General features: G+C 36.1%; 1 protein-coding gene across 2 annotated transcripts; it reads left to right on the top strand.

Moving 5' to 3' along the window:
* Positions 1–3,195: 3,195 nt before the first annotated feature.
* si:dkey-192g7.3 (uncharacterized) lies at positions 3,196–15,487 on the top strand. 2 transcript variants are annotated; one of them, XM_017469818.2, is made up of 6 exons: positions 3,196–3,329; positions 9,523–9,563; positions 11,918–12,241; positions 12,385–12,432; positions 12,659–12,789; positions 13,096–15,487. In XM_017469818.2, the coding sequence occupies exons 1-6, from the start codon at positions 3,322–3,324 to the stop codon at positions 13,150–13,152; spliced, it is 609 nt and encodes a 202-aa protein (XP_017325307.1). In that variant the 5' UTR covers positions 3,196–3,321; the 3' UTR covers positions 13,153–15,487. The 2 variants fall into 2 exon arrangements, with proteins under 2 accessions (XP_017325307.1, XP_017325306.1); XM_017469817.2 differs by having other exon boundaries at positions 12,656–12,789.
* Positions 15,488–17,131: the final 1,644 nt, after the last annotated feature.

Here is a 17,131-nt window from a genome sequence, read left to right as displayed (position 1 = left end):
AATGGGCTGTTTGAGTATTTCATAAACTGATGATTTCCTGGGATTTTACACAACAGACTGTAGAGTTTACACAGAATGGTGTGAAAAACACAAATCCAGTGAGCAACAATTCTGTAGGTGGGAAAAGCCTTGTTGATAAGAGAGGAGACTGGTCAGACTGGTTTAAGCTGACAGGACGGCTGCAATAACTCAAATTACAATTGTACTTAGCAGAAAAGCATCTCAGAACAAAACAACATGTCAAGAATTATGTCAGGAATATATCAAATCAAAAGGATTATGAACTGAGCCTCTTTTCACCAGGCTTTGGTATTAACTCAAGAAATCCACACATATAAAGAAATCCAAACATTAAAGTCCATAAATGAAGTTATGTGTAATAAAGAGGAATCACACAGGAAAAACTACTGAAACGCTAACAGAAATTTATTTAGTACTTAGTGGAGAAGCATTTGTTTGTAATGACAGCTTCAAGACGCTTCCTGATTGAAGAAATTAATTGGCCTCAGTATTCAGGTGTGATTTTGGCCCATTCTTCTAAACATATTGTTTTTAAGTCTTGTTCAACTGGATTCAAGCCAGGTGATTGACTGGGCCATTCTAACGCTGTATGCTTTGGATCGTTGTCCTGCTGGAAGGTCCACCCATGTCTCATCTTCATCATCCTGGTGGATGGCAGCAGATCCTTCTCAAGAATCTCCCAGTAAAGGGCTCTATTCATTGTTCCTTCAATTATATGAAGTCTGACAGTACCATGTTATGAAAAACAGCCCCACACCATGAAGCTTCCACCTCCAAACTTCACTGTTGGTATAGTGTTTTTAGGGTGATGTGCAGAGCCATTTCTTCTCCAAAAATGATATGTAGTATGACAGACAAAAAGTTCAATTTGGCTCTCGTCTGGCCAGATTACACTCTCCCAGTATTTCATAGCCTTGTCCAAATGAGTTGTAGCAAACTTTAACGAGCTTTGACATGCCTTTTCTTTAGTAATGGAGTCTTGCGGAGTGAGCATGAGCAGTGGAGTGCATTGCCTATTGTTTTCTCTGTAACGATGGTACCTGCTGCCTCCAAGTGTTTTTTGGAGCTCTTTCCAAGTAGTCTTTGGCTCTTGGGCTACTCGCCTGACTATTCTTCTGACTCCCTAGTCAGAAATTTTGTGTGGAGCTCCTGTGCGTGGCCGGTTGATGACGGAGTGATGTTTCTTCCACTTGCGGATAATGGCCCCAGTGGTGCTTACTGGAAGATTCAGAAGTTTTTAAATACATCTGTATCCGATTCCATCAATATGTTTCACAACAATAAGGTTGTGACGGTCTTGGGAGAGCTCTTTGCTTTTACTCATCATGAGCTGTTTCTTGTCTGCCACTTTGGTAACAAGAAGCCTTTTTATAAACCATCAATTTACTAACCCAGCTGATCTTAATTTGCACAGATAGGAGGTTTAATTACTTTCTAACTAGTTATGGATTTCAGCTGGTTCCTTGCTTTACCTTGCTTTGTCATTCCACTTTATTACACATAACTTTATTTATGGACTTTAATGTTGTGAATTCTTTATGTGTGGATTTCTTGAGTTAATACTGATGTCTGGTGAAGATTTCATGTGAATAACCTCATTGGAAATATATTTACTGAAAAAAGTTGACACGTTCAATACTTATTTCCCCCCCTGTATTTAAATTGGTACCACATTGATGCTAAAATTTTATAAATTATGTAGTCATATCAGTTTTGCACTTTGCAGTACAGCTCAAAACGTTACACGTATACTGATTGACTGACAGACGATGGTATGTATGAATCTTTTCTAAAAATTTACTCTCCAATCAAATCTTAACATAGCATGCACAGCCCATTTCAAAAACTACCATCAACCTGCATTGGTTCTCCAAACATGACTGACATAAATCAATCCTGACCCCTTTAATTACTTTACTTTACTTTTTTAATGAATTGTTTTGGAATGACATAAGGGTGAATAAATAATGTGAGGACTTTTATCCATCCATCTTCTACTGCTTACTCCTTCAGGGTCACAGGGGAACCTGGAGCCTATCCCAGGGAGCATCAGGCACAAGGAAGGGTACACCCAGGACAGGGTGCCAGTCCATCACAAGGGACACTCACATACTACAGACACGCCAATCAGCCTACCATGCTTGTCTTTGCACGTGGAGAACATACAAACTCCACACACAGCCCTGGTGGGAATCAAACCCTGGACCCTGGAGGTGTGAGGTGAACGTGCTAACCACTAAGCCACCGTGCGCCAAGGACTTTTATTTTAGGGTTAATTATCCTCTTAAAGGATTATCATGACTATGAAAATACCATATTTTAACATCAAATAGTTTAGGGAAACAGAAAGCAAATTCTGGAATACTACTACTGAATTGTGGGCACTGAGCAATAAAAGTGTTCTTAGTTGTGAGAACATTAGAAAATGTTCACTCTGATCTTGATCATTCCTTACCTGGCTCTGACTCTAACTCTGTCTCCTGTCACTGTAACCCCTTCAGTCTCTCTAACTGTTTCTTTCATTTGTTACATATTTCATTTTAATCACTGCCTATTTCCACTGCTGAATAATTAGCAAGATTTGGTAATGTTAGTCTTCCCACAGTCCCGCAAAAATGTGCACTTATTTTCAAACTCTTTTTTGTAACGTCTTTTATTTTTTATGACAGATGTTTTATATGAGTCCTTCACATTAGAACAAGGTGGTGAATTCTTAATGTTGAATTATGGATTACATAAGTCTGGATCAGGCAGCGTTGCAGGTTACATTCATGGTTTCTTTTACTGTTGATAACATGTAATTGTACTGATATATGGTCTCATAGCAGTTTCTTAGTTTAGTTCAATTACAGTCTCTTGGCAACAGTGTGGTTTGAGTGACATTTCTTTCCAAACTGTGGACTGTTGTGTTGTGACAGTGTGTGAATATACAAGTATGTGTGCTATGTATATGCGATACAATAATGCAGACTAAACACAATTTGCAATATTTAAATAATACAGTGCAATATACAATATACCATGCAAGTACAGAATCATAAATAGCATATTAAGCCAAATAAGAGCAAGGAGAGATAAAATCCATAAATTAGACGAAGGTTAGAAAAAAAACACGCACGCACGCACACACACACACACACACACACACACATTTGAATTGATGGTTACGCCCCTGGATGAGTGTCCTGAGAGAGACAGCGCATGCGGTAGAGGTACTGTAGAGCAGAAGAGGCACGCGCTCAGGACGCAATCACAGAGCCGGCTGTAGATCCCAAAGCTGAACACTGAGTCAAAACAGCAATGACAAGGTTTGTCTCTTTGGAATTGTTCTTTTTGTATGTAGCTGTTTTATAGTCTCTTTTGTACATTTCGTTGCGCATGTCTTTTCAGTAAAGTTATTTACGTATCCCGAAGCTTTGGGTCTTAATGTGTCATATGAAACCATTATGAGTCAACTCAAGACTTCACATGACTCGAACAGATATCTAAAAGTTATCTAAAGTTTGTGTAAAGATACAATGTGAAAAAAAGGAAAGTCCTTCACCTTCACTTCGGGTCAGAGAGCTGCCACTTCAAACTCTTAAATGGCGACGAAATCGAAAGTTAACTACACATACCAATGGTAGTGATGTGTCAATCGCGAACGAGTCGGATCTATGAGCCGGATCCTTTCAGTAAACGATGTGAGCCGCCTGCCGTCTTAGTTTATTTACTTATTTATCTTAGTTTCTTTTATTTATTTGTTTGTTTGTTTGTTTATTTTTAAAATTAAACTAATTAATAAATTTTTAATAGGCTACAAGACAGAATAATAGCAGGTTCTTTTCGCCACACTGCTCGGCCAAGCGCACTCTGAACACGCACAGACTGGATGTTGTGTGAACGTGTACGTGCGTGTGACAAATCACGTGTGATAACATTCTCCATTTTAATAGTTACGCTTAATACATGCATTTTAATAACACAAACAACATAAAGGCAAAATGTAGAATTTGTAAGGTAAAATATCATATGGAGTAGGGTCTACTGACAACCCTCACAGCCTTATTAGACCTGTACATCCATCAGTGATTTGTTTAGTATAGTTTGTGTTTCGGATAGTTCAATATAAATAAAATGTTCAACACACGTGAAATAGTGTTTGATGTTTTTACATTATTTAGGTTTTTATGCCAAACATAATGTAACACTATGTAAAATTATAGTATAATTTTTATTTATAATTATTAGTATAATTACATTGAATAATTTAAGTGATATATGTGCATACATACTAATCATAAGCCAAAATATTGCTAAATTTGGCTGAATTATAAAAGCTAGGAGTGGTACTAAATGAAGAGCTGTTTGGGAGCCGAAAGACTCGGCTCTTATTGCTGAGCTGAGCCAAATGATCTGGCTCACTAAAAAGAGCTGGAATTCCCAAAACTAACAAATGGACTGGTCAGAAGTGGCTTAAAGTTAAAGTAAAAGTAGACATTTTTGTAGTTGCCTGTACAAGCTAATTAAAACAATAAGAAATTAGGAACTGAAACAACTAACTTGGTTACATCTATTGCATCAGCGGCTTCACATGGGTACAACTAACCAGGCTTTGTTTTATCCTTCAGGTTGAACAAACAAACACATACAGTGTATACAGTGGAGACGATGTTATTTACACTAAATATGTGTTTAATATTTTGTTTATGTAACTAACAGTGGTGGCCCAATTAGTAGAATAATTCTTTCTTTTTTTCTTTTATATGGTATATACACAATGGAGTTCAAAGTCTGAGAACCACATTGAAAATCTGGGATTCTTTTATGAGGTTTTGTACTAGTTTCTGAAGTCCATGCCAGCTTGAGTGCACACAATCCCAAATACTAAGATACTGAAATTCATCTAAATATTTCAAAGATTCTACATTTTCACTCAAGTTGATGTCAATAATATAATTTGCAGAGTAAATTGTTGTATTAAATTAGAAAAGAATGCAAAATAAAATTGTTATTGGACTTTGGACCGCACTAAATACACGCAGCAGTTACAGTTACAGGAACACCCGAACACCTGCTCATTCATGCAGTTCAGCAATCAGCCAATCGCTTAGCAACAGCACAATACACAAAATCATGCAGATATAGGTCAAGAGCTTTATGTTTACATCAAACATCAGAATGGGAAACAATGTGATCTCTGTGACTTTGACTGTTGTAGAGATTAGAATGGTGTGAAAAACAAAACAAAAAACATACTGTGAGCAGAGGGTCTGCAGGCTAAAACACATTCTTGATGAGGGAGATCAAAGGAGAATGCCCAGACTGGTTTGAGCTGACAGGAAGTCCATAGTAATAAATAATTAAATAATTAATTATTTAATTATTTATTCAAATAATTACTCTTGACAACCACACTGAGGAGAAAAGCATCTCAGAATACACAACACCTCAAACCTTGAGGGGGATGGGCTACAATGGCAGAAGAGCACATCCTGTCAGTCAAGAACAAGAATCTGAAGCTATTATGGGCACAGACTCACTGAAACTGGACAGATGTGATCTTCTGCTGTTGTAGCTCATCCACCGCAAGGTTTGATGTTTTGTGCTTGTGTGATTATATGAGTTACTACAGCCTTCCTGGCAGCTCAAACCAGTCTGGCCATATTCCTCTGACCTCATCCCCTAACCTAATCAGCAAGGCATTTCCACCCACAAAACTATTGCTTACTCATTATTTTCTTTTCTCTCCAGTCTGTGTAAACTCAAGAGACTGTTGTATGTGGAAATTCCCAGGAGATCAGCAGTGTCTGAAATACTCAAACCAGCCTGTCCTGTACCAGTATACATGCCACGATCAAAGATGGTTGATGTGAACATCAACCTACGCTCTTGACCTGTATCTACAAGATTTTTTACATCGTGTTACTTCCACTTGATTGGCTGATTAGATTAGATAACTGCATGAATGTGTAAAGGTGTACAAGGTGTACAATAAAGTGGACAGCGAGTGTATGTCTGTGTTTTTCACATTACGTCAGAGCAATAAACACCAATGTGGCACAGTAGAATGAACATGGGTCACAGGGTCAGTGTGATCAGGGAGATAACAAAGCTGAGTATGCTGGTGTGCAGCCAATGGCTGTGTGTGTGTGTGTGTGTGTGTGTGTGTGTGTGTGTGTGTGTGTAGAAAAAGAGTTCTGTTGAACTGCTGAACTGATTCATTTGTTGAACAACAATAATTTCCTGTTATCCACACAAGGTCCAGTGACCAACCCCCCAAGTTTTCAGATTTCTGTTAACTTTATGTTGGAGAGAAAATGCAGACATAATATGAGTGTAGCATTATATTGTATTCTTCGATACGAGGCTTGTGATTTGACTATACACATGATGGACTGCATAATAAAGTAGGATATTTTCCATAAAACACAGCTAATATTACAAGAGGTGTAATAAACAATTATATTAAATCAAGTCCACACTACCTCCTCTGAAAAAGCATCTTCCTAGTTATTTCAAATCCGGAGAGGCTACATAGACTAAAGAACAACAATTTGCTTCTCCTAACTACACCGCTTTTCACAAACCAGTATACTAGCATACTTGTGTATTAGCTTAAGGAAAACAACAATGGATGTGGTCAGCACTAAAACTTTAAGGTCAAGTGTAAGGGACCACTCCAGCTTCTTAGTAATGATGCTGACGGCTAGTGAGTTGTAGACTGAAATATTACAGTGTGCCGAATCTGCCAAATATGGTGCTGATACTGTAGTACAGACACATCCACGCATCGGCACCGTCATCACCCGTTGGTGTCAATCTCTAAGACAAGACAAACCACAAAGCAACATATACACATTCACATGCATAGCAAACTCTCTCTTGCATTCATGCAGCACTTCGTCACTGATTCAGTCCGGGCTTAGAGAAATCACGATTGTGTGATTGGGACGTTCATATTCATTTGTGGAGAACGCAGCATTCAAAATGACAACTAGGGCTACAGAGAGCTGTGTCACTCTTACAGCACAGCTAGCTAACAGCAGAAAGGGAAAAGTCCCATGGTTCAGACACGCCTCCTTGTGATTTACACCAGTGAAAGCTTAGCCATGTTAAATTGTGTTACATTCTAATGCTTCAGATCCAGGTCTACTACTACTCTGACCAGTATAAAGCTATTACTGAAGATGATTGAATGAATGAATGAAACATACACAAAATATTCAACGGAATGAAATAAACCATAAAAATACACAATAATTCACTCATTTAAAATTTAAACAGGCCTAAATAAATTAAAAAAGTTCAAAATGGTTGCTCCTAGTTTTTAACTATGCAATTCTCCATAGCTACATAGCTATTTGTTAAAGCTAAATGTAAAGAGAAATGTCCAGCAAATTTCTTAACATGTGTAAATATTTGTATTAACGTAAAAAGTTTCAACAACTGAGACATAAAGTGAACAAGCTTCACAGACATGTGACGAACAGAAATTGAATAATGAGTCCCTGAACAGTAACTCACAGTGTTTAATATTGTTTTTGCCTAACTAATATGGATTATTTCACTGATATGTGCTATATGTTAATATGTATTTTGAGTATTATGGACTCCATTGTTATTTTTTGGTGGACAGTAACGAAGTAAATGTAATTCGTTACTGTACTTAAAATAGCTTTTTTGCATATGTGTACTTTACTGAAGTATTTCTATTTGGGGGATACTTTTTACTTTAACTACACTACATTTCAAAGTCAAATATCATACTTTTTATTCTACTACATTTTGCGAAATCAGTCGTTGCTTTTTATTTATGAGGGGATAAAAACTTAACTGGTCAAATTAAGAAGCATGTGGCAAGCCACCAATCAGGGTACAGCGCACGCTTTGTTTTGAACTTGTTTTGCTTGCCCCTGTTGGAGGTATCTACCTAGCGCAAACATACAATTCAACATCAGTGCAACAGCATAACGTTTTGAACGTGCCAATACCCTCATAAATGATGGAAGAAACTCCTGACTTTAACTTGCCACAACACCCATGGCCTTATTTGCTTGATTTTACTGAAGTAGTTGAAAAGAAGAACGAGTTCTTCATTTTTAAGAGGCTTCTCTGCCTGTTCTGCCCTCTATAATTTCTTCTTACAAGAATTCTCCTTCCAATCTAAACAAACATCTAATCTAACCCTAACCCTAACCCTAGAACTCAACCATTTTCATTCCGGAGGTCATTTTTTAAATGAATAATCGGACAGTAAATTGCAGAAAACTGGTTCAATGTGTATTTTGTTAAAATAAATGCAATGTTAATTAGCTAAGTAGTTAGCTAAGTACTAGTTACTGGATAGTTAGCTAAGTACTCTAGGATGATTGGTAACACTGCAACCCAAAGCGGCAGTAGCAACGCAGGCTTTAGCTATTTTTTTCCATTCGTCAGCTAAGTTAGCTGAAGTTTGTAGTTTTTTAAGCTTTTCAGGCTGAGTGCTCTGATATTGTGAAATGACAATCAATTGATGTTAACACCTTATGTTGGAGTATAAATTATATTTTAAACTGAGTTGATTAATTCTTATGACAAAAATGATAATAGGACATTATAGCCATAATAAATCAGTACTTTGAATACTTAAGTACATTTGAAGGCAAATACTTTTGTACTTTTAGTCAAGTGAAAGTTTAAAGGGAGCACTTCTACTTTTACTGGAGTAATATTTTACCTTGGGTAGCTCTACTTTAACTCAAGTACATGGTTTGTGTACTTCATCCACCACTGACCTGAACGGGGGGGGGGGGGGGGGGTCTTACATTACAGACATTGCAGTTTATTGCTCTGGCCACATCTGCAGTCCTCATGCCTCCCTGCAGCAGGTCTATGGCATGTTCACGCAGGTGAGCAGGAACCCTAGACACCTTTCTTCCGGGGTTTTTCATAGTCAGTATAAAGGTCTATTTAGTGTCCTAAGTTATTGTAACTGTGACCTTAATTGCCTACCGCCTGTAAACTTTTAGTGTCTTACGGATATCCAAAGGTGCATGTGCAATAAGTGTTTATGGTCCATTGAACAAGCATGAAAAACATTGTTTAAACACTTTTCCAAAAATATCTGTAAAGCTTATTTGGATTTTACAAAATTATATTTAAAATACAGTCTCCTGAAAAAGCGAGGTTTCTTTTTTTGCTGAGTTTATATAATACAGTGACAAAGACCACATAAGCATATCTATTTAAGATTTCTTGACATCTAGGCTGATATGTGATAATTTTGTCTCCCAGTTCCCAGACCTGTACATGTGACAGAAGATGATTTGTCTTGTTCCAATTTAGGTGTATCCTGGAGCCAATTTTTGCAAAGAATGACAAGAATTGGCTATAGTTTATGAGTAGATATCTTAATAAACATGAAAGGTTTTGACTACAACTGTATTAGCTTATACTTAGCTTGTTTCCAAAATACAAAAACTGCATTTGAAATAGGCTGGTGTATATGTTTGAAGGCTAACCTTTTTTTCTTTCTTTTAGGTCTGCTATTGTGGTGTGGCTCCTGGCTGTGTCATACATGAGTAAGCCAATGTTTGTATAGTTTCAGATATCGGACATTGGATATCCCAATAGGACAAATGAAATCCTAACAATAGCTGAGGCTAGTGCAGCTCTAAATAATAATCACAACTGAGATAAAAGGAAGATACGAAGCAAACATTGCTATTCTTTCCCAGATGTAGTGACAGAATAGTTGATTTTTTATAGTATGTGCTAATTTAAAGACATCTCTTCTACATCTAGCTCACATTCTAGTGAGTGAAAGTCTTTTTACAGTACACAGTTACACAAGGTGTTTCCCCACCTAACTGAAGCTAATATTATGTTGTATTAACAAAGTGATTACAGATAGTTCTGTAATGACTCAGACTTTAGGTTTGAATGAATGTGGGAACCAGGGAGTGTTTATGGTAGCTAACACAAAATTATGATCTAGTCCTTGTAATAAAGGAAGTAGTCTTTGTAAACCGAGATACTTGAAGTGAAAAAAGAACAACGTTTGACACCAAAGAATACTAATAAGTAGATGTCTGCGAATTGTTTTCTTCATTGAGCTTTGTCAGTATACTTGGACTTACAGTGGGGGAAATAAGACATTAATGTGTCAACCTTTTTTTCAGTAAATATATTTCCAATGAGACTATTCACATAAAATTTTCACCAGACTTTGGTATTAATTCAAGCAATCTACACATATAAAGAAATCCAAACATTAACGTCCGTAAATAATTTATGTGTAATAAAGTGGAATGACACAGGAAAAAAGTATTAAACACGCCGACTGAAATGTATTTAATACTTAGTGGAGAAGCCTTTCTGTATATATATATATATATGCATATTTATTGCTCTTCTTTGTTAAGCCCTTTGCTTAATTAAAAAAATTTGAAAAAATAAATCTAAAATGTGGCATGTACAATATGTTTGGGAAGTAGAAATCACATCCTCCCGATGTTTCTTGTAGCCTTGTAGTCTTTCTATTCTTGCACTGGGAACTTCCATCATCTCTTAATTATTAATGCATTGATAATTATGTATATTTACCCTCACTGTCCACTTTCTTAGGAACACCTGTACACCTGCACATTTATGCAGTAATGTCATCAGCCAATTATGTGGCAGCAATGCAATCCAAAAAAAAAAATCCTGCAGATACAGGTCAAGAGCTTCAGTTCATGTGCACATCAGAATAAAGAAAAAGTGTGATCTTTAACTGCATGGATAACTGGATGAATGAGCAGGTGTACAGGTGTTCCTAATAAATCTGCTAGGAGAATGTATTAATTATTTGTCTTGCCTGCATTGTTTATTCTGCTGTCTGACTTATTCAGATATTCAAGTATGAGGATTGGAAAGGCCTTTCCTAAACCTTTATTTAGTCAATTTAGGAGTTCATGGTTAATTTTGAGACTACACGATGTTAGTTTCCAAGATTTGTTGGCATTTAGTAGAATCCATTCTTCTCCACTGTCTACTTTCATAATATATTATGCCACTCATTGCCACAGCAGAATACTTCAATGATTATATGTTTCCTTCACATGCTTTTCAGTTACTTAGTGGTTATAGCCTTAGAGCCTAGTGTCTTTATTTCATCAGACAATACTCGTTTGTGAAATGACTGGCTTATGTAACCTACATGTTTTAAACATGCAGATAAGGTTTTCTTCCTCTTTTGTAATGTTAGTATTAAGTAACTACATTTTACAGGCTAAGCCATCCTGAATCTTTCTTCAGTGATGTGAGGTTTTGCATTTAATACAAGACCAGCCTAGGGGCACTTCTATCAGAGATTTATGCTTGTCTTCCAGATCTTGTCCCAACAGTTACTTTATTATCACTGACTAAATACATTTCAGGAGGTTCAAATTCAGAGCAGGAAGTGATTAGAGGGTACTGGGGAAACTCTGGGGTTGTTTTCATCTGACTTGGATTAAGGCTTATCAAGTTAGTCAGGTTCTGATACCTAACATAATAATAATAATAGTAATAATAATAATAATAACAACAACAACAATACTAACTACAATTGTGGATTAATTTTAAGGATGCTAAAGCTTTTGCACATGCCACGAATTTCCCCAGTAGCTAAATTCACACACGCAAAAAAAATAACCCCTAATTAAAGAGCTAGTGTGAACAAGCCATTAGTCACATAATGATGTTCTCTGGGAGTTGTTAGAAATAATATTACCATCTTACTACATTCTTTCTATAATTTCTTCAGAATTTATTTAGTATTCTCTATTTATACTGCAGAATAAACAAAATGTGCAGTACAGTTATCATATTGTTGCATTATCAGTTAGCACAAGCTTTCATGTTTTTCATCTGAAGTATATGTATTCAATCTGCTAATCTCTTAATGTTGCAGACAGCAGAGCAGCAGAGCAAATCCAGAATATGAGTGTCTTTACCGGGGAGAATGTGATATTGCCATGCCCTTGCTCTGAAGATACTAAGAACCTCGTATGGCAGATTGGCGAAGAGATAGTTGTGAATCATTGTTGCAAGGAGAAAGATCCACTACATGAATCCTATGTGAATAGGACCCAAGTCTTCCTGTCATTTTCAAAAGGAAACTGCTCGCTACTTCTCCGTGATGTGTCCAATAACGATCAGAGGATATTTACATGTTATGTTCTTGATCAGGAAAAAAGACTAAAACACATGCATAAAGTTCGACTGATAGTTGAAGGTAAACTATTAAACACTGAGGTTCTTTGAATTTCTGTTTAGAGCGCATGTTGATGAAGCAGCACTGGATTCTATTGTGTAGAAATGCTAAATGGTTGGTAATGTACTGACATTGTTGTCATTGTTCTGATGCCATTTTTACAGTTGCGAAGGAAAGTAACAGAAGCACTATAAATGATCTGTCTACTACAAGTGAGTACAGTATTTAATCTATTTGGAAATATGGCCATAGTTCTCCCTTAGGTCTTTTTATGTTCTTAAGAATGATCCTCATAGTAATTGAACGTGATAAAAAACCTGAAACAAAACTGATATTCGAAACAGAAATCTATTTCGGCCAGAATCCTGATCAATATTCATCATGCCCCCAAGCAATGAAACAGCCACATTTATCTGCGTGTTGTTTTGTTTTTAGCAGAGAGTCACGATGAACCTCATAGAGGATTTTCAGTTGGAGTTCTCTTTTCACTGGTAATGATACTGGTAATCCTGGCTGGACTGATTGTGGTACTTCTTATCAGAAAGCATCAGCAGAGAAGACCAAGAATGGTACAAAATGGTTATTTTATTTCATAGTTTGGTGGGAAGCTAAAATCATTGCTTGTCAGTAACCAAAACAAACACCATAACAGGTACAGTCCTGAAAAACTGCTGAGTTTTGAAATTCAACTGCACAGTTACTTACTACTGTTTTAAATTTTAATTAAATTGATGTACTACTCAGGGATGTTACTTAATCTTTTTCTGGTTACTTGTAACTAAGTACTCATATAAAATTCAAGTTAACCTCACAGTTTCTATATACAGCAATATATGTGTAATAATGGTTAATTAAGATTTTTCTTAATGTTATAGGAGGTGAAACAAGATCCACAAGCAAAACTGCCTATAATGGACCACACACCTGTGTGACTAATAACATGACACATTTTGGGTGAGCCAATAATAATGGCATGAATTCACTGTGAAGACCACATGGAAAATGATCTGATCACCAACACAGGGCATTATAAATCTGTAGACATATCAATATCCTTCTTTTTACTTCTGTAAAAATCGCTGTAATATAGTCCTTGCTTGTTTAAAGGTACATATATATTGGTATTTACATACATTTAACTGTCAGATACCTGCATCCAAAGTTACTTAATAGTGAGCCAGAATCCAATAAAAACACTGAGCTGGCAGGCTCCTAAGGTGCTCGCCGAATCGTCCAGAGATTTCAAATTCAAATCCTGATGTTACATGTATGTTGAGGAGGGTAGATATGTCTATCCTCACATGACTTGGAGGTAACACATGCTAGCTTTGACCCTCCCTGGTTAGGAGCTGTCATATTATAGGGAAGTGCTGACTAGTGGGTGGGAATTGGCAAAGAAAAAAGCTAAACCTTCAACTGTCAGTGGAGATGAAAGTGCTGCAAGATTTATAATCAACCACAAACAAATGTAGAGAAGTACCAATTTTATATTTAGTATTTTCATGACTGGAATCAATATTCAATTGGGTTTAACATATTTTCTAGGCCAGTGCCATATTGTATCCCATGAATGGCCATCTCCAAATCTGCAGCTGACACTGTGTGGGGGTGAACGAGTAGTCCATGAGTAATTGGGCATGCAAGGGTGTAAAAGTGAGCAATTGGGACAGTCCTCAAAACTTCATTACGCTCCAGTTGTGTTCAGCACAATGCTTTTACAATGGCTTGGCATTCAGTGATATTGGCAGAGAGTCACGAAACTGTACAGTCATCAGTTAAGCATTTTTGCCGATTAATACTATGTTAATCTTTCCATTTTGAAAAAAAAAAGAATGACAGTTATAATAATATTGTCAAGCCTACTAAAAACAAATTGCTTAATATCACAGCAACATATTTGGAGGGTGAAATCAGCTGATTGCTCTCATTATATAATTATGAAAAGATGTACAGTTTTTTTTTACAAGATTTGTTTCACATAAGATATTCTAAGGCTGCTTTATGACAAGTTTAGGCCTCTGCCTTGCTCTTAACAAAGCCATCTGCTGTGATTGGTCCTCATAAATAATCACAAAAAAGGTTTTGGGTAAAAGACCTCTGCTGAGTTTGCAACAATGTGGGGCTCACCATAGAGTGCAGAAAGTTCACATACAGGGCACATATGAACATTTGAAGCATAAAATGAGAACCGGGACACCTTATAACCTTGCCGACCTTCCAGTCATGTGTAGATGAGGGCCATGAGGCTGTAGTTGTGCTGTTCAGAACAGTGTCAGTGTGTGATGTTGATTGATAGGACACAAATTGCTTCAAAGCACATCTCCATTTCACTTTTTGCTGCATAAATTTGCAGCAGATGTTTGCTGAGAATCTTTTGGTTACTGTGAAGATGTCATATATTGGAATGTACATTCCAACAGCCAGTACACAGTAAATTGGAAAAAGTGGGAATCTGTGCATCTCTGAACAAATGCATAATATAATTTCTGCATGAAGCACTAACTGGTGCTACAAATGTGATTTACACTTGAATGATATGTGGTTAAGTGATTTTCATGTGAAAATATTTACTTTCCCCCCAGTAATAATCTCTTTGTAATTTAAGTAAGCTTGGCTTTTTCCTGGGCAGGAAGCCCAGAGCAGGAAAAAACAAGTATCAGTGTTGACATCTGAAATGAGTAGGTTTAACAAGATGAGAACAGGAGATCATTTTTCATTTATTAACATTTAATAACTTATTACCTTATACCTTTTATTTTGTAAGTGAACCTGCCTTCACAAAATATTAATAGATTAATAATAAATTGATGTAAAAAATAAAGAAAACTAGTTAAAGAGTGCAAAGAAACTCTGGTTAAATCAGGGAAAATGATGGGCTATACCTTGGACCACTGTACCAGCTGCTGCATTACAATATACTTACTACTTCTAGTTTCAAAGGTCACCGGTACTTGATATCTCCCATCTGTAAATTATAAAGGAGATACTATATGTACAGAAAATATGATGCCCCCCATTTTTATTTCGTGCAATTATTGGAAGCTTTCAGTTATATGCAGTTTGTGTAGTGTTGATCGGCATCTGAGTTACCGGCATTACTACCGCACTTTTAATCTACACCTGGGCTTGTTTTCTTCGGGTATGTTTTTATTTTAATACTCCCTATGGGATATTTTGCTTGCTTGTATTTAATACAAACACAACACAATTGTGAAGTGTATTTTCATATGCCTGTAATGCTAATAAACTTTACAGTGCTTTTCTATACTTGTGTCTTCTGTTAATTGATCTGATGTATTCACAAACCAAGTCCTATAGCTAAATCCACACAAGATTCAGTTTATATATATATATATATATATATATATATATATATATATATATATATATATATATATATATGAATGACACTGACATATGGGTGTTTTTTAGTTACAGCCTAGATAAAAAGGGCCAAACTATAGGAGAGCAATGCTGTTTTTCAAGAAATAACAGTAGTGCTACTTCCTTTTTGCTACTGCTTCCATGTAGATCAAAGGTGAATAAGTAACTTAAAGGAGAGCTGATGTGTTCATTCTTAGCCATTTACTGAGAACATTGCAATGACAGATTATGAATGTTGCACATGTTGTGAGTGTTCCTTATACCAGAAACAACATTGTAAATCCGGATAGTTCATTTAACTTAAAAAAAATTTGAGGAAACTAATTACCTCAAATTTTTTAAGTTGATAAATCAATTTCTTTAAGCCAAATACACTTAGATATAACAATTTTTTTTACTCAAACTTGCTATATTTAAGTGTAATTGATTTATCAACTTAAAAATTTTGAGGTAATTAGTTTCCTCAAATTTTTTTAGTTAAATGAACTTATCCAGTTTTACAGTGAAGCAAGACTTTTTTGTTTAATGATTAATTGATTATTTGATTGATTTTAACTGCCAGAACAGGGATATAAATAAGACTTGGAACTGCTTTTTGAATCAAATTCAGTGTGTTTCTTTGTTAGTCTTATATTTTACCTATTGTTTCTGTTTGAATGTATTGCTTCTTAGAAAATATAAAATGCTTAAATTAACAAAATAGTATATACGACAAGACATTTACACATGGCATTAAGGTTAGAAGGAAGCTGTTGTATTCAGGAACTGTATACCTGGTGAAACAAGAGGTCACATAAACTCTCCGATCTCATACAGGGAAAAATCTGTGACGTGCGAGTGCGCACGAGCATGTGTGTGTGTGTGTGTGTGTGTGTGTGTGTGTGTGTAAATACTCCAGTGTTAAACATTCTATCCATAGTTTCAGCTTTAGGGGGAAAACCCAGATATTTTTGTTCCATTCATTAAGTGGTTTTGGGAAGTCCCGTTCTCTACAAAACTAAGCCTGGACCTTATAATCATGTCACACTTTCAAACTGACCAAAGCAATACATTAAACCTTTTCTTAGTGATTTTAAAATGTTTATTAAAATAAATAAAAGGTTCAGTATACTGTAATGTCCAAACAGGTACTTGATAGCCCTCTGTTCAATAAACCACTCATAGCAAACAGAAGCAGTTCTTCCTACCCTCCTGGTCTAAAGTTAGAGTCAAGTGTACGTGTTAGTTCAAAGATCTTATGGATATTCTGCAACCCACATATTCTGTTTGGCATCCTAGAGAGTCAACATCCTCTATAACAGCTCATAAAACATTCCTATCTTTATCGGCATGATGTTTGGTAACTTTTGATAAACAAGACTCAATGGCATGTTTAATTATCATTACACATAGGTTCTGTTCAGGGTTTCAGAGAGCCCAAGGCTTTCTGTGTTTGTCAAACAAATGAAATATATTTTCTTTATGTATACCATATATGACAGATAACTCATTAGACATGCTATAACATCTTTAAGTAATAATGTTTTA

This window comes from Ictalurus punctatus, chromosome 6 (genome assembly GCF_001660625.3).
Source record: "Ictalurus punctatus breed USDA103 chromosome 6, Coco_2.0, whole genome shotgun sequence".
Lineage (NCBI taxonomy): Eukaryota > Metazoa > Chordata > Actinopteri > Siluriformes > Ictaluridae > Ictalurus > Ictalurus punctatus.
The sequence above is the reverse complement of the archived record's forward strand: the minus strand, read 5'-3'. Positions and strand labels throughout refer to the sequence as shown.

Coding starts and splice junctions, on each gene's coding strand:
- si:dkey-192g7.3 (XM_017469817.2), top strand. Junction 9,564..11,917: donor CCTGGCTGTGTCATACATGA/GTAAGCCAATGT, acceptor TTAATGTTGCAG/ACAGCAGAGCAGCAGAGCAA. Junction 12,433..12,655: donor AAATGATCTGTCTACTACAA/GTGAGTACAGTA, acceptor TTTTGTTTTTAG/CAGAGAGTCACGATGAACCT.